The sequence below is a fragment of the Leucopleurus acutus genome (assembly GCF_964270905.1).
Source record: "Leucopleurus acutus genome assembly, chromosome: 7".
Taxonomy (NCBI): domain Eukaryota; kingdom Metazoa; phylum Chordata; class Mammalia; order Artiodactyla; family Delphinidae; genus Leucopleurus; species Leucopleurus acutus.
Genome location: NC_139150.1, coordinates 70,559,977 through 70,581,984, shown reverse-complemented (window position 1 = coordinate 70,581,984; position 22,008 = coordinate 70,559,977). Strand labels below are relative to the sequence as shown.

At 44.7% G+C, this 22,008-nt stretch overlaps 1 protein-coding gene and 1 long non-coding RNA gene across 2 annotated transcripts in view; one reads left to right on the top strand and one right to left on the bottom strand.

Moving 5' to 3' along the window:
* MTAP (methylthioadenosine phosphorylase) overlaps positions 1 to 19,506 on the bottom strand; it is a 39,636-nt gene extending 20,130 nt beyond the window's left edge. The window contains exons 1-4 of the mRNA XM_082843474.1: positions 19,395 to 19,506; positions 11,335 to 11,421; positions 10,085 to 10,143; positions 5,653 to 5,820 (exon numbers count right to left, since the gene is read on the bottom strand). Coding sequence (XP_082699600.1) covers positions 5,653 to 5,820; positions 10,085 to 10,143; positions 11,335 to 11,421; positions 19,395 to 19,427 — 347 coding nt within the window. The 5' untranslated portion in view covers positions 19,428 to 19,506. The remainder of the gene's footprint in view (positions 1 to 5,652; positions 5,821 to 10,084; positions 10,144 to 11,334; positions 11,422 to 19,394) is intronic.
* LOC309964457 overlaps positions 1 to 22,008 on the top strand; it is a 190,864-nt gene that overhangs the window by 104,365 nt on the left and 64,491 nt on the right. The window lies entirely within an intron of this gene.

The window sequence follows — 22,008 nt, the reverse complement described above, 5'->3', positions numbered from 1 at the left end:
CATATCTAATTGTTCCTTTCATAAATATGGTGAGGGACTTCCCTGTTGGCACAGTGGTTAAGAATCTGCCTGCCAATGCAGGGGACACAAGTTCAATCCCTGGTCTGGGAAGATCCCACACTCTGCGGAGCAGCTAAGCCCGTGTGCCACAACTACTGAAGCCTGCGCGCCTAGAGCCTGTGCTCCACAACAAGAGAAGCCACCTCAATGAGAAGCCCACGCGCCGCAACAGAGAGTAGCCCCTGCTCAACACAACTAGAGAAAGCCTGTGCACAGCAACGAAGACCCAACGCAACCAAAAATAAATATATAAATAAAACTAATTCTTTAAAAATAAATAAACAAACAAATAAGGTGAGTTGAATTCCCTCCAATGATGATACTCAGGATTGATGGTGAAAGGAGAAAGGTCCTATGTGGAAGTTGCTAGAATCTCCTGCCCATGTGTACCTTCCATGGCACGGAAAGTTACTAGTCTAGGGTGGAAGAGAGGCCATATAATCAGTCCCCACCCCCCACAGACAAATGAATTTCTAGGAGTATCTAACAACAACTGGGTCGACAATGGAGGGTATGTGCAACAGAAGGAAAACAGGAAGAGACAACAAAATGCCTCATGCTTTGAAAAAAGCATCTAGGGGAAACAATGTTGCTTGCTCTATAATAGCAAAAATCTCATTAGAAATCACTTCTATCCTCCACTTTATAATGTATCATCCAAGTCAGGCCTTAAAAGTGGGGTGGGATGCGAGGGATGGTTATGTCTTTACCTGCAAGGCTGAAAAGCAAAAACAAAACAAAACAAAAGCCAAGTAAATGCATAGTTATGCCTCTAAATTTCTAAGTCTTGTCTCAGAATTTGGTTAGTCTTATACGGAGCCCTCACCAAACCACAGGCAGGGAGGATCCAGCTTCATAAAACACCTACCACTGATCCTGCTGGGCTCAAAGGAGGGAGGTGCTTCCACCAGCAGGAAGGGAGGTAACAGCAGAACCACTGAGCAAGTAAAGCCACTGGCTGTCCCAGCTGCTTCCTGGACAGTGGCAAATAGATACAGGAGATCAGAAGACACAAGGATGCAGGCAGGTATAAAGCACAGTAGAGAAACAATTTGAAAAGCCTAAGTGGAACCCTGAGAGTAGCTAAGCTTTCAGATTTCTGTCTCTGTTTCATGTGCAAAGCCAGATTATGGGGAGGGAATCAACTTGGATTCCCTATGAGGTCTTTTCTCTCCGTCACTCAGACAGTCTTGCTTCCCCACCAGAGACACTGTGAGAGCCAGATGTACCCTACACGGGCAGAGGTTTGTACCACAGGAGAACTACCCCAAATTATGAATCTTGGGAGTGTCTCCCTTATAAGATCCTTTTAAAGTAGAAATAGCCTCACAATCCTAAAACAGATGAAAGGTCAGACAGACACATTCTCTCCCCAGTTCACATGGACTGTTTAATAATGGTCAAGAAGCAGAACAAGCCCCATTCTTAACCATGTTTTACCATGAATTGCCAAATGACTTATGGCTCTGATGGTGGGGGCCTCCACCAAGTAGAAGAAAGGGATTAATCAAACCCAGTGGGCTTCCCTGGTGGCGCAGTGGTTGAGAGTCCACCTGCTGATGCAGGGGACACAGGTTCGTGCCCCGGGCCAGGAAGATCCCACATGCCACGGAGCGGCTGGGCCCGTGAGCCATGGCCGCTGAGCCTGTGCATCTGAAGCCTGTGCTCCGAAATGGGAGAGGCCACAACAGTGAGAAGCCCGCATACTGCAAAAAAAACACAAAACAACAACAACAAAAAAACCAAAAATCCCCCAGTATATCAGGAGGCCCAAAGCAGGCACTGAGGACACTTACTGTGGGCGAGCCTCTTACAAATTCTTGGTATAAATTACTATTTAAAATTTTTGGTTTGTGAAGAATATTGCACATGGGGTCCAGGATAAGGGAAGAGTCAGGAAACCTGTCACTGTGCAACACACATGGGAAAATGACCAGAGAACACATTCTTTCAGCATTTAAGTTCTAGATCCACATACATTTTCCTTTCTACAGCAGCCCTAATCACAAATGAAAGATTACTTTCACTTTAAATATTAGCAAAGGTTATTTCCTTGCATGTTTGAGAAACAGATGAAAGGACTGAGTACACACACCCAAAAATACTGGAACCAACTCCTCTCCCCACCTGTCTGCTGTCCTGATTTCTCCAGGTCAGCCACACCCAGGATTCCCCTTTTCTCATGCCGAGGCTTTCAAGTTTTCACAGGTTGGAATGTAGCACGAGCAAACCCAATGATTTTCAGAAGAGAATGATCTTATTTTCCTAAAAGAGCTTTCAGCCTGTCAGACACCTTCAAGGGTATTTTTCATTTTTAGCTTATAGGCATCTAATGATTTTAAAAACAACCATAAAAATCAAAGCTACCTGTCACTCTTAAATCTTAATGACTTCTAAGTTATGCACGGCATGGTTGACAAGCCAGGTTGGTGTTTTTTCCCCCTATGCTGAGCACTGAGGGCAAAGAAAGCAAGATGCTCTAGTTCTGCCATCTATTAAAAAAGAATAGCCATACCATTCCATTTTGATTCTTTATCACAAATGTATGTCAGGGAGATTAAAACAGTCCCTCTAGTCTTGGAAGACACTTTAGGATGAGGATATTTTTTCTAAGATGATGTGCTGGCAAAGTTATAGCAGTAGTAAGCAAAAATGTGTTTCCAGATCAATCCCTGGAGAAGAACCCATGGACAGTGCAAGGAAAAGGAGCTTAAGTGATAGAATTCAACCTGTAATTTTGAAGAGAGGACCATGGCCCACATAGGTAAAGTGATCTGCCTGAGGCCAAACAGAGCCAAGATGACCCTTCTAGAGTTCAGTGTTCCTGCCCCCACAGCTCTAATCCTCTGTGCACCTCTGCAGGATGCTGCAGTCCTATCAAATATTCTGGGGCTGTGGTTACAGCTATGGGCACTGAGGCTGTAAACAGCAGAGCCTGCAGCTCACCATTCATGCCTGATGACAGGACTAAGTGGAGGTTCAGACGCCTGCCTTAACACACCAGGATTTACTCTGTTAAAATAAAGTGCTGTCAGTACAACACATGTAGGGCATTTCTCACAAGACAAAAAGTTCTGATTCTCCTCTCCTGTAAGACATTCTCAAGCCTGGTTAACAGAAACCACATAGCTCAAACAGCAGCAGTAACACTTAGAAGATGCTCTCCAATAGCAAAATAATGCAAGGCACATATGTAATTTAAAATGTTCTAGCACCCACATCAAAACAGTATAAGAGAAACAGGTAAAATGAGTTTTAGTACCTTATGTAACTTAATATATCAAAAATGTTATTGTTGCAATATATAATTGATACAAAATTTGAGATTTCATTCTAAATATTACTTACTTAGGGGATCCTCCTTTTAACAGACCTTTTTTTCTGTTTTTACCAAGTGATGTTGACTAGCAGACATACTCCAGCCCAGACTCACAGTAAAGGCATTTATCGGGCAGGTACCACAGGCTAGATTCATAAAAGGCACTCGCTAGGGACTCAGAACTCCCAAGGCAAGACTAAGGAGGCAGGTTATAGACATGACACATAGAAGAAAACAGACACCGGAAGATTTTAAGGTCACACAGCTAATAAGTGCCAAGGCAGAAAGAAACCAGATCTGATGGCAACGCCTGTTCTCTTTCTATTCTCTTTGTGCCCCACCTGCTTTCTTGAGAGCCAGAATGTGAAACATTTACATTTACTACATGTGAGACAAAGATCTGGGAAATGCAACAGTGTACAGTTACACCACGTAAGTAACAAATTAATCCCAGGCTTAGTATCCAAGCCAAACTTTTCCTTCCAGTACCATCTACCATACTTTATAAATCCACATCATTCTAGAGTTTTGTGCACTGCATTATTAAAAAAACCACATTGCACCCCTTTTCTTAGGTCATTACCCCCAAACACATGTCTTTGACGGCCATAGAGATTTTGATCAGGATGTCCCCTAAACACAAACTCCAGTCTCCCTCTCCCTTCGAACAATCATGTTCATTCAGTCACTTAAAAAATACTGACTGAGCAACCACAGGCCAGGTAGTATTGTGGGTGTTGGGGATAAAGTGGCAAACAGGACATATGGGGTCCATGCCCTCACACGGTTTACATTCTAGAGGGGAAGATGAAAAACATATAGTGTCAGGTGCAGAAAAATGATAGGAAAAATGAAAGGGGAGGGGCATGTAATGATTTTAGTCTATCCTCATTATTTATTAGGTTGAACCACATGAAATTACTGATATTCAACCATTTCTAGCTTACAGAACAGGCAATTTCATTTGGTTCAAGCTAATAGCTTCATTTCATCAGGTAACATTCAATGCTTCTGATGGACTAGGGAATATTTAAATACCTGAAAAGCAGAAGACACACAGAACAGGACTGAATAAACCTTCCTTCCATAATAGTCAAGGTAGGAGAGGCGTTGGGTACAGCGAGCCCAGAGTTAACAGACTGGAAGAGTAGGATGGACTGAGGTGATGGTCGGGGTGAATGGATGGGGGACGCTGATAGGAGCTACCAAGTGGTTTACTCTCTGTGGTTCTTCTCCCCACCGCTCTGGCTCAAGTAGCAGACTGCAGTTACCTGTCTCCATCCAGAGCATTCTGGGAAGTGGTTACTTCCCCCAGGAATGGGAGGTGGGGGCAGCAGGAGGATGGGATCCCTAGGAGACCACCCCTTTTCTTATGACTTCTTCAACTACTTCTTTTTTTTTTTTTTTTTTTTGCGGTATGCGGGCCTCTCACTGTTGTGGCCTCTCCCGTTGCGGAGCACAGGCTCCGGACGCACAGGCTCAGCGGCCATGGCTCACGGGCCCAGCTGCTCCGCAGCATGTGGGATCTTCCCAGACCGGGGCACGAACCCATGTCCCCTGCATCGGCAGGCGGACTCTCAACCACTGCGCCACCAGGGGAGCCCTTCTTCAACTACTTCTAAATGCAGAGAAAGCCCAGGATCTTGGCAGTCCATTATTGTTCAATATTTTGGTAAAGGAACATTATAGATTCCTTGTGCAATTAAGTAACAGAAAATCCCTAGCTCAGGAACCAACTATTGATCTTAACATCACGAAAAGACAACCAGACATTACGTGCCTCCTGATATGATGCAGAAAGATTCTCACCAAGAATTCAAACCTGGTTCCAATCAGGCCTCCGGAGTTAAGCACTGGTTTACGGTAAACACAGGGGACAGGGGAAGACACTAAATGAGACTTAAGGATGCAATCAGTAAAATCCAGCATGTGGGGAGACTATAGGACAAAAAAGAAAAAAAGCCTTCTCTGGACCCTCATTTCAACAAACCAACTACAAAAAAAAAGTCTGTGAGACAATAGGGAAAAAGAGAGCACTGCCTAGACATCTAATACTAAGGAAATATTAACTAATTTGTTTTTTAAAAAGTTCTTTTAAAGTTACAAACTGATAAATGTTGAAGCTGAGAATTAGGAACTTGAGAGTTCATGATGATTCTTCTATTTTCTATCCGTGGGCCTGTGTCCCCTTTCCCACAAGTCCCCACACATTGTCCACTTGAGCTGAGAACGATTGTACAGGAGGAGCCTGAGCATTTTAGACGACTGCTCACCTGTCAATGAACTGATCAATAATGACGATATCGCCAGGCTGAATCTCTTCCTTCAAGGAACCGCAAGCTGTGGTCACTATGACATGTGTACAGCCCTCCTCCTTCAGAGCCCAGATGTTCGCCTGATAGTTGACTTTCGAAGGCATGATGGTATGCTGCCTCCCATGCCTAAGGAAAGAGAGTAAATATATTAAATATGGTAGAGGAGTGAGCAGGGCATTTTTTTTTTTTTTTTTTTTTTTTTGCAGTACGCGGGCCTCTCACTGCTGTGGCCTCTCCCGTTGCAGAGCACAGGCTCCGGACGCGCAGGCTCAGCAGCCATGGCTCACGGGCCCAGCCGCTCCGCGGCACGTGGGATCTTCCCAGACCGGGGCACGAACCCGTGTCCCCTGCATCGGCAGGCGGACTCTCAACCACTGCGCCACCAGGGAAGCCTGAGCAGGGCATTTTTAATACTCTTGGAAAAGAAAACTCATTTACAGCAGTGCCTTCCAGCCCTTCCCACCAAAATGCTTTCCTTGGCAGAGGAAGAGTGAGAACAGGCCAGGCAATAACCAGCCTACTTCAAGTATAAACTATGTGGTTTTAAAGTGCAGACTTGGGACTTCTCTGGTGGTGCAGTGATTAAGAATCCGCCTACCAGTGCAGGAGACATGGGTTCGAGCCCTGGTCCGGGAAGACCCCACATGCCGCGGAGCAACTAAGCCCATGCGCCACAACTACTGACCCTGCACTCTACAGCCCAAGAGCCAAAACTACCGAGCCCACGTGCCACAACTACTGAAGCCCACGCACCTAGACCCCGTGCTCTGCAACAAGAGAAGCCACCGCAATGAGAAGCCTGTGCACCACAACGAAGAGTAGCCCCTGCTTGCCGCAACTAGAGAAAGCCCACACGCAGCAACAGAGACCCAACACAGCCGAAAATAAAAATAAAGTGCAGACTCAATTTACATTTCATAGTTTACTTTCCTATCAAGAGTAGGTAATAGCTTACTTAGAATTCACTCTCCAGGAAAATATGCCATGTCTATCCTGTGGGGCACCAACACCCCAGAATCTGAGGCATCTGGTATCTCATAAGCCATGACACAGAAAACAAGAGGTGCCAAGGAAGAAACACCCAAAATAGAAACTCAAGTTTCCAGTCTCATCTCTCTATTCTTTTCTGCCTGATCACCCAAAGAAATTAATGAAACATTTAAAATATTAGATTTCCCAGTTGTTTATGATGACATCAGCAGGTATGGTCCAAGAATGGATCACCTCACTCATCATTACTGTTATGGGCTGAATTATGTCCCCTCCAAATTCTTAGGCTGAAATCCGAACCCCCAGTACATCAGAATGTGACCATATCTGGAGACAGGGTCTTTAATGAGGTAATTAAGTTAAAATGAAGTCATTAGAGTGGGTCCTAATCCAACACGAATGGCGTCCTTATAAAAAGACACAGACATACACAGAGAAGAACATGTGAAGATACAGGGAGAAGACAGTCAGGTACAAGCCAAAGAGAGGGGCCCGGAACAGATCCTTCCCTCCCAACCTCAGAAGGAACCAACCCTGCTGACTCCTTGATCTCTGACCTCTACCCTCCAGAACTGTGAGGAAACAAATTTCTGTTGCCACTCAGTCTGTGGCACCTTGTTATGGCAGCCCCAGCACACTTAACACAACCACTAATGATTTCGTGTCACGCTTCAAACAAAATCCAAACACTCTGCCATGGCGCTTGTATCATCTGGGCCCAGCCTACAAACAGCAACGTCAGTCCTTACCTTTATCCCTTCCCACCGGGGCTCAGCCTCACTGGCCTCGCTGCTTAGCTCCCACATCACCTCCCGAGAGGAGTGCTTTCCACGACCACTGCATCTCCATCACATCACTACCCCTTGACCTTATTTTTCTTTCTGGCACCTATTGGCCACTCAAACTATATATTTCCTTCTCAGTGTCCATCCTTCCCACTAGCATCAGCCCTGAGACGGTGAGGCCCTTATCTGTCTTCCCTGCTGGTGCCTAGAACTGGACTTGCCATATGAGTAGTTCAATCTGTTGGATGAAAAACTGAGTACTTACACACACACTCTTTCCCCCTATCTCTCTCACACACCCACACACACCCCCACACCCACACACCCAGTGTGCCAGGAAACAGCCAGTAACGGGAACTTGAGTTCTAAAATGACTTTTAAAAATTCACATGTTAGAGGGTATATTTATAAGCAGTATTTCACAGAGAGTTAAAATTATCCTGAGCTGCTTGAAAAAGTACGAACATCACAGGTAATGTTCTGCCACAGGAAGGCTAAGTGTCAAGAGACCAGTCGTCTTCACATGTGATAATATAGAAACAGGCTTTCAAGGAAGTAACAACACACAAAAATCTCACTTTGTACGATAATGATTAAAAGTTTGGGCTTTGAAGTAAAACTGCCTGGGTTCAAATCCTAGGTCTGCCACTTACTAGCTGTGTGACCTCATCAAAATCACTCAGCTTTCTCAGCCCCCCATTTTTTTTTTTTGATCTGTAAAATGGATAATAAAAAACCCTGCACCACAGGGTTGCTATCCAATATCCCTTGTATCATTCCATATTGATATTTTGAAATAAACTTTAATGTCTCTTCTTCACCAACAACAGAATTAAGAATACGGAAATAATTTGTACATAATTGCAGACAAGCATTAGCATATGAGGGTTTTTACCCCAAGGTCATAAACGACCTCTCAGAAGGTGGAAGTCCATGAATGCCCAGAAAGTATGGTAGTCCCCGCTTATCCACAGGAAATGCGTTACAAGACCCCCCTGTGGCTGCTTGAAACTGCGTATAGTACTGACCTCTATATATGCTATGTTTTTTTCCTATACTAACAGGTGGGTGGTGTACACAGTGTGGATACGCTGGACAAAGGGATGATTCCTGACCCGAGCAGAGGGGGTGGGATGGCACAAGATTTAAAACTTATGAATTGTTTATTTCTAGACTTTTCCATTTAATACTTTTGGACCACAGTTGACTATGGGTAACTGAAACCGTGGATAAGAGGGGACTACTGTACATGCATTTTTTCTAAGGCTGGTCTCCAAATCTCTGATTAGATTTTCAAAAGAAATTCACATATCAAAAGGAGTTAAGAACCACTGCATAAAGTGGTTCACAGTCTGACACACTTCATTTCAGCTGGCAAGAGTATAAAACCTTCACCATGGGGCTACAACACGAACCATTTTCTCTTACAGTCTGGAAAAAATTAAGCGTTTCTCCAGCAATGACCACAGACCAACAAAGAAGGTTGCCTGAAATCAACCCTATGCGACCATCTAGAACTAAAATTTAGTTTTACTGGACTCAGCAAAGCCACTTCCGTTTCAGAAATGCAGTGTGGCAGACAGACCCTAGGGTGGTCTTCATTTTCATGCTCTGAATAATTTCTTCCTTCTCGACTGTGGACGGACCTGAGATGCTTTCAACCAACAGAACACAGCGGAAGGTGCTGGGAGTCACTCCCATGATCAGGCCCCAGCCTGCCAGCATGCACTACGTGGCCCTCCTGCTGGCCTTGCAGCAGTAAGCTGCTGTCTTGTGAACTGCCCACGGGGAGGGCCACAAAGCAGGGAACATGGACAGCCTCTAGGAGCGGACGGCCTCCGTCCTTCAACCCTGAGGAACTGAGTTCTGCCAACTCCTACATGAGCTTGAACGAGGACCTGGAGCTCCAGATAAGAACAAGCACTTAAATATACCCATGTGACACAATATTTACTTGTGTGACCCCGAAGAGGACCCAGATGAGCTGTGCCCACACTCGGGTTAGCTGGAAACTGTGGGATGATGTATGCTATTTCAGGCTGCTAAATTTGTGGTCATTTGTTATGCAGCAATAGAAAGCTAATACATGCAGTCTGACTAATTTCTAACTGTGTGATAAAATGACTTGCTCTTCTCTTTAGGGAACAGCACGAGCCTTGTCAATAAGGCAATAAGGGTGTAGACACCACCGAGAACCCACTTCAGTGACCCGAAACCCACTCCCCACAAATCTAGAACTATTACTACACAAGGGGTCATGAATGAAGCAGTTTTTCTCGATCTTGTTAACTAGAAGAGAAAAGACAGAAAAGAACAAAAGAAAATATTTCCTCTTGCAGCTAGAACTGAAAGCAGAGCTTCACGTTTAGTCAAATCATTGCATCACTCATTGGATTGTTCTAAACCTTTTCCGAACCTAAGGGGGGATAGGCAAGATCTTTAATCTCCAAAGTCAGTAAAACCTACCCTGAAACTGTAAGCGATAAAGATGACTCAGATGCTATGGCTCCACCGACACATTAAAAACTCATACCTGCATCATGACTCTTTTCATAATTTAAGTTAAATTTAAAATGTTCTTTAGTAGTAACATTCGAAAGCTTGAAATACGTTACCTTGCAAGGAGGACGCAATCAACATTCTTTATCTTCCCCAAAATTAAGGCATCAGAAGGCTGCACACAGTGAAAAATGGTTACAAGTCAGTGATTTAAAAACACATATAGAAACAATCAAAAAGCTGCCATTTCAATTGTTCATCTGTAGTAGGAGTCATAGAAACTTGGGGTCTGAGGGTATATTTCAAAGAAGTGAAAGAGTCTCGATTTGATGGATCAACTTAGTCACTCAATATTTACTGAGCCCTCTCTACCAGTACAGAGATTCGTAAGACTTAGAAGCGTGCGTGGGTAGGTACCATTTAGTAAGATCTATTTGTAGCAAGCACCCCTGGGGACTCTGATGCCACACTGATCATACACAGATGTGTCAAGGCTATTTGGCAGGTTCAAGAACAGGTGTGAGAGTGAAATGCAAAAGGAATAGGAGGCCCCTATCAGGGAATTTAAGAACTCAGCACTGGAACCGTTTGCTGTGTTAACCAGGTCTAAGATGGCCACAAGATGACCTCAGGTAATGGAGGAAAAAGTCTGAGAACCTAGGAGGTTAAGAAAACATGAGGCTAAGAAGTGAACAAGCTGACAGCAGGACTTGGAGGATACCGGATCAAATCTAAGGACTTGGCTGAAAAGGAGGGTTTGGTTGGGATTGCCAAATACAGGGATCTTCGTAGGAGGATCAGAGGAACCACAGCATTTGGAAGTAGCCCTATGGAGTTAGGAGAAGGCAGACACCCTCACCCTAGCTGGGAGAACTAAACAGCCTCCTTTTAATAGAAAAGGAGGAGTGTTTTATTTCCAATTCAGTTATGCAGTTGTGTTCTCATTCCCCCCAAATCCCCCTTTGGGCCAGGGCTTACTAAGAAAAGGCCATTAGATATCTCCTCCCATTTGTTACAGACTGTAGTATGACCGATAGGCCCCAAATTAGAAGCTGATTTGAATGCAGTGATCTGGAGAGTACAGTTCCTGTGTTTGAAATGAGCATCTGGCTTCTAGGGATATAATTAAGAAATTATTTGTACACATTTAAAAGCCATGTTCTCAGTCGTCAAGTCCAAGGCAATCTCAGGGATACTGTCTCAGTTGGCAGAGCCCAGTAACAGAAACTCCTGGCCTCTCTCAGCCTGGGGCAGGCAGCCCTGTGCTGCCAAGACAAAAGCAATTTAAAAAAATTTTTCAACTTAAAAATCAAGCCAGCAAGGAGAAAGAAAAAAGCTAGTATGTCTCCACTAACTGGATATTAACCTTGCCAAATGGAGTGTCCACATATTTTTCGGTTCTTCCTTCTAAGATTTCTGGATCATCCAGGCCTGTCCCACCAATTATTCCAATCTGAAGGAGACAATAAAAAGATATCACATTTGATCAGTTTGCAGTAGAAACAAAATCACTATTTTAAGTAAATTCGTTTATCCATACTCATATGCTCTTCTCCATTCCTGGTAAGCCCTAGTTATTTTAAAAATCTGAACATTCCTGAAAAGCAATCATTTATTCAGCAAACATTCGAAAGCCTTCTATATTCCAGAAATAACCAAAGCATGAGTCACCTTTTCGGACTAAATCACATTTTTGCTGACTATCTAAATAACAAATTAGCATGGAAACGTACTTCAACTAGTTTAAATCATAAAGCCAAACCTAAATATAGGTAAATATGGTTGGAGAAAGTACTTTCTAACCAATTTTATTATCTCTACTAAATGCGTGATGGAATAAATGTTCAAAAAACAACTAGGATAGAAAATATTCAGCATTTCCATTTGGTAAGGATTTCTCCTCATTACCGCACTTGATAAAGAAACGAGAGATTTTCTTTCCTATGCCACTGAAATCAGAGCTGTAAGGGATCACAGATAGAGGAATCTGGAATAGCATTAAAAGTTAACCTCTATATTTATGAAATCCAACTGTCATTCATATACATGTAAATGTAAGTAAGTAATTCAAAGGTCTGTAGTTCCAAATTATTTTCAAGTGTCTTATTGCATTTTCCAGACATTAACTTAATTGTCCTCGTCTTCAGGAAGTAATCTGAGTCTAAAAACCCTGATATTACCCTATAGAGTTAATCTAATTTGATGATTAAGACACCTGAACAAAAACAATTACAAAGATAACTAAATATATTAACTAAACTGTTAACTAAAAATGAAATAACTGAAATCATTAGGAAGGTTTCCCTGGGTTGATACTTCCTAAAGGAAAAATACTATTTAAATTGTCAGCAACAGGCTACAGAGATGAACTAGAAACCTAATAAAAAGTCACCTGAGCATTTTTTTTCAATGAACAGCTTTAAATCTATTGTCACTTGAGTAAAATTTCTACTCAGCGGAAGTAGCTCCTTGAGAACAAAACTCCAAAGTTAAAAATTAACTGAACATCTGAATTAAATAATTTTGAGATCAGGTTACACAGTTGATTTATACTAGTATGTGGGGAAATAGTTACCTCTCTGGCCCTATTTCCTAGAAAAATAAATCAACGAAATAAGAAAAAGGGCGATTGAGTAAGATTTTTACAAAGAACTGCAGGTTACATGATTTAGTACTTGGAAAGCATCTCACGACTTCCTCAAGTGGCTAAACCAGTTTTTGAAGTTGCTGCCACCTTGTGGTACATTGTTGAAACCACAGCAGGTTACATATTCTACAGCAAGTCAACATTTTTCTTTGTTACAACTTAACATTGTAGGTAAAGACTAATCAATACAGGACTGAAGTTTTCAAATCAACAGAAGTGTTCACTTAAGTCAGTGGGTTTAAATTCATTTCAGTTCAGTAGAAATTTTTAAAATCGCACTATTTTATGAAATCCTAACCCATCCTCTAGCTGGTGTCTTTATTTTATCATTTCATGTAAGGCCGAAGCACCACAGATCATAGTTGGGATGGGGTAGGGGGTGCAATGAACTGTCCAGCCCATGTCATCACCTCAGACCGCTGAACTGAGTTGCTGACTTTGAAATTACTCTCAGCCTACCCTCTGGGCACTCTACTACTCATGGAAACGTCTGGTGTTTTTTTGCTTCCTTTTTTTTTTAAAAATACTACCACTCTGACTTGGCTGTTTCTGGCCGTTCCCCTGGGCCATGGCATCTCGCATTCTGGATCTAACACTGGACTCAGACTCGTATATACAAAACAAACCAGACTTGGTTTTGAAACCACCCTCTGTTTAGGCAAGCCAGCCCAGCCTCACAGCAGTGAATAAGAAATGCCAGTTGGGGTCTTGCTGAAGTTCAGTGCCCTGGAGCCCACCCTCAGCAGCCCCAAGCTTCAGCCCAAACCACTCTGGCTGCATGATGACCATGCACTGGGTAGCTGCTAACTCAGCCCTCAGTGAGGAATATTTAGTACTGAGTGTGAAAACAAGAGCCGTTACAGCTCATCAGAAAGGCCAGGATGTGTTCTCTGGCACTGGAGTTATCTGCAGGAGAGCCCGTCCAGTCAAACTGGCTCAAGTTGTTTCTCAAAACCCATATCTTGGAAGGGACACAGGACAAGTGTAGCAACTGAGTACAGCCACACCAGGGAACTCAATCCCTAACCTTTTTCTTGCTGCAGACGGAGGCCAGCAGTGCCAAGATATGGCAATGTCGCCACCTGCTGGCTCCATGGTAAAGTATAACTATGGGACAAAACTCCCAAGCACCAGTGGCCTGTCATTCCCCTCCAGCCTCTAAATTCAAATGGTCAGCTCAGTACCTGCCTTGATAAAGTAACTGTGTCTTTGCATTTACATGTCACAGGCACTGTGGCCAAGTTCTCCAGGGGCCTTACCTCATTTAATTTTCACAACCACCCTGTAAGATGGGCCCTATAGTGTAACACCCATTTTATAAAAGAGGAAAGAGAAACACAAAACTTAAAAGAAATTTGTCCAAAGAGCAAATTATAAAGAGCAAAGCTGGGATTGGAACCCAGGTCTTTCATACTCAACCACTATGATGTACTACCTCCCAGTATCCCCTGGAATCCTTGATAAACACCACAACCTATTAGAAATTTGTCTCCATGTTATGAAGAAACTGATCCTCAGAGTTCAAGTTCTGGACCAAGGTCACAGAGCAAGCATGGAAACAGCAACTCTGGGCACCTGAGTGAACCACCTTGGAAGGGAGGGGGTTGTCCATGCATGATCTCATGCATACTTACCAGGCTTCCTAGGCCAGAGGCATCGCCCTCAGTCCAAGCAGTCCTAGGAATGCTTAGGAAAAGTGTTCAAGGTCTGAGATGGAATTTCTGGGCCAATTCTGCCCAGCCAGGACTTCTTCACTACACAAGATAAAGTTCTGAAATAAGGACCCCCTGGTCCATCAAGGCCATTGCTAGATTTTAACAGCAAGTTGATTCATCCCACACTTTTCCACTTGCAGACCACCAAGTCAAACTCCTCAAAAAGAAGAGATGGTTTGACTTCCTCTCTGAGACTGTGTAAGCATTTTATCTAAATGTTGGCTTACCCAGCCAGAATGGTTACTTCCAACGATGCCAAAAGGGTTCACACCAACACCTACCCTGTGTCCACTTCCCCTGGTACCAGCCACAGGAGATTTCACATACCCCACTTGGTTTCAACAGCCGCTCACCATCACTTTATACTACATGGAGGAACCTAGCACCCCATGAAGTGGAGAATTTCATTCTTTTCTTATGGCTAATATTCCATTGTGTATATATATACCACTTCTTTATCCTTTCATCTGCTCATGGGCACTTAGGTTGCTTCCATCAACATTTGTTATTTGTAGACTTTTTGATGATAGCCATTTTGACAGGTGTGAGATGATCTCATTGTGGTTTTGATTTGCCTTTCTTTGATGATTAGCCATCATCAAAGGGCAGGATTTGACTATTTTTGGAAATAGAGTCTTTGAAGAGGTAATTAAAATTAAATGAGGTCTTGGTGGGGGGAGTGCTAATCCAAAATAACTTCAGGTTCAGAACATCTGTAGTTTTTATTTAACCAACCTCTCCTTGCAAAGTCAAGATATTATTCTAATGGGCAGACACCCTCTTTGAAGATACAGTTCACTTCCGGAAGTGGTCAGTGACTTTTTGAGGAGGATTTTCCTCAAAGCTTACTGTACTCTGTAGCACTCTCCTTCACTTGTGGAAGAACATAGGATTCTTCCTGGTGCTCCTCCTGGGTCAGCTGCTGGATACTAGAATCCCCAGGGGAGCTTTCAGTACCAAAGCCCAGGTCCCAGATTCCAGATATTCTAATTGAGCAAGACAGAGTTGTTATTGTTCTTAAAGCTCCTCAGGTGGTTCTAATGTGTAGCCATAATTGAGCACCCTTGCTCTAGGGCCCAGATCATCAATTTCTAAAATCCGGGCTAGCTGAGCATCATAGGCTGAATAATGGCTCCTGCAAGAGAGCCTGTCAGCATTCTAATTACGAGAACCTGTGCATGTTACCTGTGTGATTAATGATTTTGAGATGGGGGGATGATTCTGGATTATCTGGGTGGACCCTAAATGTAATCACAAGGGTCCTTTTAATAAGGTCGAATGAGGAAGAAGGCGATGTGATGATGGAAGCAGGGGGAGAAAAGGCGATGTAAAGTAGGGCCCAGAGCCAAGGAACGCTGGTGATCTCTAGAAGCCGGAAAAAGCAAGGAAACATTCTCCCTTAGATCCTCCAAGAGGACCTGCCCTACTGACATCTTGATTTTAGCTCCATAGGACTCATTCTGGACTTGTGACTGCTAGAATTGTTAAGCGACTACACCTGTGTTGTTCTATGCCATCCAGTTTGTGGTGGTTGTGAGAGCAGCCAAGGAAACTAGTTCACTAAGAAACACCTGAGGAACTTGTTAAAAATGCAGATGCCCAGCCTTTTCAAAGCTCCATGGCCAATGGTTATCACATTTTAGCGGGTACCTGAATATACTGAGGCTCTTGAAAATCCAATTTGCTGCCCACCTCCCTATTTCAGATTCAGCAGGATTGGGGAAGGGCCCAAGAATTTGCATTTCTAACAAATTCCCAGGAGGGTGCAGATGCAGCACAGGCTTTGAGAACTACTGCTTTAGATGCTTTTGAGGCACAGACTAGAATACCATGATTATAATCACAATCAAAAAACCTTCCTCAGGGATTTCCCTGGTGGTGCAGGGGATAGGAATCCGCCTGCCAATGCAGGGGACACGGGTTCAATCCCTGGTCTGGGAAGATCCCACATGCCGCGGGGCAACTAAGCCTATGCGCCACAACTACTGAGCCTGAGCTCTAGAGCCCATGAGCCACAACTACTGAGCCCATGTGCCACAACTACTGAAACCTGTGTGCCTAGAGCCCGTGCCTCACAAGAGGAGCCACCTCAAGATGAAGCCCGCGCACCACAATGAAGACCCAAAGCAGACACACACACACACACACACACACACACACCTTTCTCAAAGTAACAACAGCAAAAAAGCCCCCATCTCTGTTTTTCTCTGCTGCTCAGGACACTAACCTGGCTGCTTCTTCATCTCCTCACCAGGCGGTCTCTGTCTCAGGGATTTATAGCCCAGGGGTCCTCAACCAAGTGCTGAGGCTCTCCTGAGAGGTGCCTGGAAATCCACGGGGAAATTTCTGGCTGCCACAATGACTGGAGGGAGTGCTACCAGCATTTTGTGGGGAGAGGGGACCCAGGATGTGTTCTATGTCCTACAATGCTCAGGACAGTTATACTAAGGGAGGAATTGTCGTACCCCAAATGGCATTGTGTCTCTAGGCAAAAAATGAAGGCTCATTGGTCATTTGGTTTCTGACTGGGGCCTGTGGGTTGTCCACCAGTTTCTGAAGGTCACTCAAGGACTTTCAGTGTGAAGGCCTTTGCTGGCCGCACTCAGCCATTGAAAAGGAGAGTTTCAAAGGCCTGTTCTCCACAGTCTAGACTTGCCCGTCCACCTTAATATTGATTCCATTTTGTTTATAGCCCACTACCCAACTATGATGGGACCATATCCCCTCCTTGTCATAGCAACCATGTAAACAAGAGTTATTTTTAATCCCTCAGAGTAAAAGCTGGGCAGCTGCCTAGGGGAGCCATGGCCCATTACAGGAGCCCTCCGGAATGCCAGAGATGGGTTCAGCCCTCTGCATGGCCAAGCATGCCACTGCCCGTGGCTGTTGCCGGAGGACACTGTCTCCCTGAGGTCCTCCCAGACAGTGGCTGCTACTGATACTATGGGAGAGTATCCACTGGGCATTCGGCAAGCAGCTTGCTTCATGCAAACACTCTACACTCCCCCTTCCTTAAGGCTGCATGGCCTTTGTCAACAGAATAAAACAGGGCACAGGGACCACATGTCAGATTTCAGAAATGGCTCACAACATGTAGTTGGTGGAATGCCAGGCTCTAGGCCAATTCTGTCACTACATATGTCCAACTATAATTCTGGACTCCTTAGGTGACCTTTCTGGGCCTCAGCTTTATGTCCACAAAAAGAGGTTTGTGTGGTTATATGGTCTTAAGGAACACTCCAGCTCTATATTTTATGATCTGGGGATAGGATATGGTTTCCATTAGCTTATTTTGCTCTGGACACTAGCAGTTCATGTTTTCTTTATAGGATGTTGCCTCAGCAGTCTGGCAGAAGTGGTGTAGGAATCATGGATTTGCAACAGCAAAATTATCACCTGTTCTAACCCCAAAGAGAGAAATCAGCAGGCAGGCCTAGCACTATTTGTACCTATTAATTTTATATTCAGCAGCTGGCCAAGAACAAAAATGTACATCATTCAATATTTACATCAGGGCTCTGATTACAGTGTCCATTCTGCACTTAAATGCACTGCACTAATTTTACAGGGAAACTGTGGTAGGGAGAATGCAAAACCAGGTTAAAGTGAGACTGTTTTAAATACCACCGCTCTCTATTTTTAATGTCACTTTAAGTGTATTCCTGTAAAGGAAAGGCAATAGTTTCCTGCCTGCCCACTGAAAACTGTGGCCTATCATAATTTAATTTTTGGAGAAAAGATGTTCAAAATTAATCTCATCTCCCTCACTTAGAAGCACTACCATTTAATAAGTTTCAGCCATGTGCTAGAAAGACAATACAATTCTAACGTCCCAGCAAACCCTGCAGTAATGTTCCCATTTTACTGAAATGAAAAAGAGCTTCATAAAAATTCTGCTTTGTTCTCCATGACTGATAAGGAAGAGGCATTCTACAATATTTGTTTAATGCAAGATTCTTTTCAAAATGGCAAAGGGAATACAGTATCTAAATGTGACTGCAACTCTCCCCAACCCACCCCCTGACATCAAGTGTCTGAAAGCTGCAAGGGCCTACTAAGCTAATCACTCTGGTTGATTACACACTGATCTCAGAGATCTGCCTTCTCCAGGGGGAACTGAACACAAAACGCGGAGTCAAGAGAGAGACTTGAAGGCGACGGGCCTTCCTATCTCACGGCCAAGAATTTCTAAAGCCAAACAAGTCAGCTGAGTTTTTAGCTGATCATAAACAGCCTGGAAGAGATCTTAACTTTGATCCTGTTTATTTCTGTGGACTGTAATTCTACAGTCTCTCCCTGCGAGACATCAACCAGGAAGAAGTGCGTCAAAGCCCCAGGGAAACTTGTTGCAATCCTTGGAACTCGTGCCCTCCTCCGGCCAAAGCTCCCACTGCACAATGATGCCTTGTACCGAGACCTGTGAGGACCAAGGGCACAAGGAAACTGATCCCTAACTTTCAAGGTTGCCAGCAAAGCAGTTTAAAGCCAGAGGCCTCCAAACAGAGAGTGGCCCAGCATTCCTATACTCCATTTCGGTGTTGTAAAAAACTCTCAAGAGTTCCTAAAGCAGAGAAGGCCTAAGTTTAGAACACACAAAAAAGCCGGAAGCTTGCAAAAGAGCAAGCATGCAGTTTTCCCACGTGGGCCGCGGGCAGAGAGCCAAGTCAGAGCGGAAGCTTTGAAGTCGGTCAGGGCTCAAGGAGTCCGTCTCAGCGGTTGCAGGTACCCACCCACCTGGCACACCCGCTAGCCCCTGCCAGACGCATCTGCCCAGAAAGGTGCTCGGGAAGGGTTGGGCGCGGGCGCAGCACCGGTCCGCTGTCCCTCTCTCTTAAGTGCTTGCCTACCCGCTGCGGATGCAGCTGAGACCAAAGGTTGGCGGACGACTCTGCAATTGTTCCCTCTCCCCCGCTCGCCGCCCCTGGGCTAACCGGCCTCAGACCCTCCCCGCCGCGGCGGGGGCGCACTGGCTGGGCGCACGGCCCAGAGGCGCGGTCCCCCCGAGCGGGAGCGGGATCGTACGAGGGCACGGAGGACCGCAGCAGCCGAAACGACTAATCTCACCTTCACGGCCGCGGGAGTGGCACCTGAGGCCATGGCTGCGCGAGGAAGGAGCGACGGCCTCGGGCGGGGTGGAGACGTGCAGCGGCGGAGCGAAGCGGTTTCAGGCGCTGGGCCCGGGGCTGACCAACGAGGTCCCGGGGGCGGCTGTGGCTCCTCCTCTTCCTCCCCGGGACAGCTGGATTGGCTGCTGGTGTGGGCTCTCCCCCGCCACCCCCCCACCTCAATTTGAGGTTCCAGTGTCCCGCCCCGTTTGCAGACCTTTCTGGTTCTCCGTTGATTTTTTTTCGACCCCCAGTTATAACTAACGGGCTCATGATAGTGAGAATAATGGAGACCGCTGATTGAGTACTTATGTTGTTCCAGACTCTGTGCTTTGCACTTTAATCAGCTCCGTTAACCATCACAAGAACGCTACAAAGAAGGAAGAGCAGCACTCCGGCTCCGCCTCGTCTCAGCTGCAAGCTCGGCCTTATCTGTAAAACCAGGCCCATTCTCGGTGCAGAAGTTCTCGCGGGAGGGAAAATCGTGGAGAGGAGGGAACAGGCTCTTCGCCAAGGTTACCTCCAGCTGCTAACGCGGGGCGGGGCGGGGCGCGGTTGGCTCTTCTTATCACCATGACCCAACCGGGGGTTTGCTCCTTTCTGTTAATTCGTGGGGGACAGAGCAGGGGAGGGGTTGACCCAAGACTCAGGGATGGCAAAAAGAAAATAAACAGAGTAACGTGCTGCTGGATAACCTTTTTGACCTACAAACTCTGGCTGTTTGAGGTCAGGCTTTCAAGGGGATAAAATATTACCTAACTCCCAGCCTGGGTCAACAGGGCCGGGGCCATCTTTAACCTTACCCACACCAGCCAAAATCCAAGCCAACTAGATTCAGAATCCAGACTCATGTCTTCATCACTCAACACTGGCTGGTCACCCACCCCCCACCTCCGTTATACCAGCCCTTCACTGGGATAATCCCTTACTCTCAAAATCCCCATCCCTTCTCTACTGGGATAATCCAATTTAAACTCCCTGGATGGATTAAACTCTTCAACAAAATGCTGGGTGACAGTGATGTTCTGATATACAGAAACTTTGCAGATTACTCTGGGGGTGGGAGAATGGCTGTGGAAGGGTAGACTTTCCTCTTTCCCTATAGCAGTAAAACACTGAAACGCGATGCAAGCATAATTTCATTCAAAACATCACTGGGTGCTTCCTGTATACTGTTCACTTAAACAGTAAAGACTTTCACTCTCTCCTTATCATTTGCTCTAGGTTTAAATTTTCTTGCAATGTAATTTTTCTTCTATTTCTTTTAAGTCATAAAATGAAATAGCAAAGAATAAAAGTAGAAGATTGGGGTGCTCCTTTGAAAGAGCAGGAGGCTGGGAGTTCCTCCCAAATGTAGTTTCCTAGGAGCCTGTCTGCTGCTTGTCCTATTGTTGGTAGCCCACTACTCAGAGGGGAACCATTGCAGGGACACAGATACTTGGGTTTTATGGCTGCTTCACAATTAGGGGATCTTGACCAACTTATGTGTTTTAATGTGACCAGCAAGTCCAGTTTCTACTCAGCACTGCCTCCCTGCGGAGAGTTAGACCCTGTAAACAAGTTAAATCCTGTAAGCATTAGAAAACCCCTAGACAAAGAAGGAGTTGGAAACCCGGAAGGGTTAAAAACAAAATTCAACTGAGTAAATTGGAAGTCTGACTAGCTTTATTAGGCAATTCATAAGGGCAGCATCCCACCTAGCTAGAACTAGAGCGCTCTCAGAAGTGTTGTACACAATGGAAGGTTTTTATAGGAAGAAGGATGGGGCAGGGAGCTATTAGCAAAAGAAAAGAAATGATTATTTTTAGGCCAGGACATCTTTTTGGATGGAAAGGACCAGCAAGGGTTTTATCATGCATATTGCCTCTTCTTCCTCTGTAGTGGGGGAGGGGAGGAGGGAGAGATGGATGGAGAGGACCCTTGTGACAGATTACCTCATTGGTGCTGATCAGAAAATTTCAAACTATTTCTGAGGAAGGTCGAAACTGCGGTTAGGTTAGGTATTGAGTCTAAGTTTGGTTTCATGGGCTTTTAGCACAAGCAAGTGATGCCATTTTGGGCTTGTGGTTTTCTTTTTAACAGGGCTAAACTGGACTTCTGGACTTTTCTACTTTAAATTTCAGGACAGGGCTCAAGCATTTGCTCTTAAACTTGTGATGTCTGTGAAGGGAACAGTGTCCCAAGTCTGGTCTGGTTTTTTGAGTGATGTAATTTATAAGCCATTTCTGGGAAGAAATTAGCATTTCTAGACAAAATTTAAACAATTTTTTAACTTCTCAGAAAACAGGCACCCACCCACCAGCTGACTGTAAGGCACTATTTTGTTCTTTGTGTATGGCGCATGGAGTTCAAGACAAATTGATCCCTCTTCCAAGGGGACTCTAGCAGTTTTCATCATTATGCATTTTGAGAAAAGAGCATACAAATATTAGAAGCATGGGACTGGCCTGCTGTAGGTAATTTGAACTGACAACAACCACTGTAGAGTTTTCTTAATAAAAGAATCGATTTTAGAAGAACATGTCAAATTAAGTTTTCAGAAAGTTAAAAACATTCAAACAAATAAATAGTTG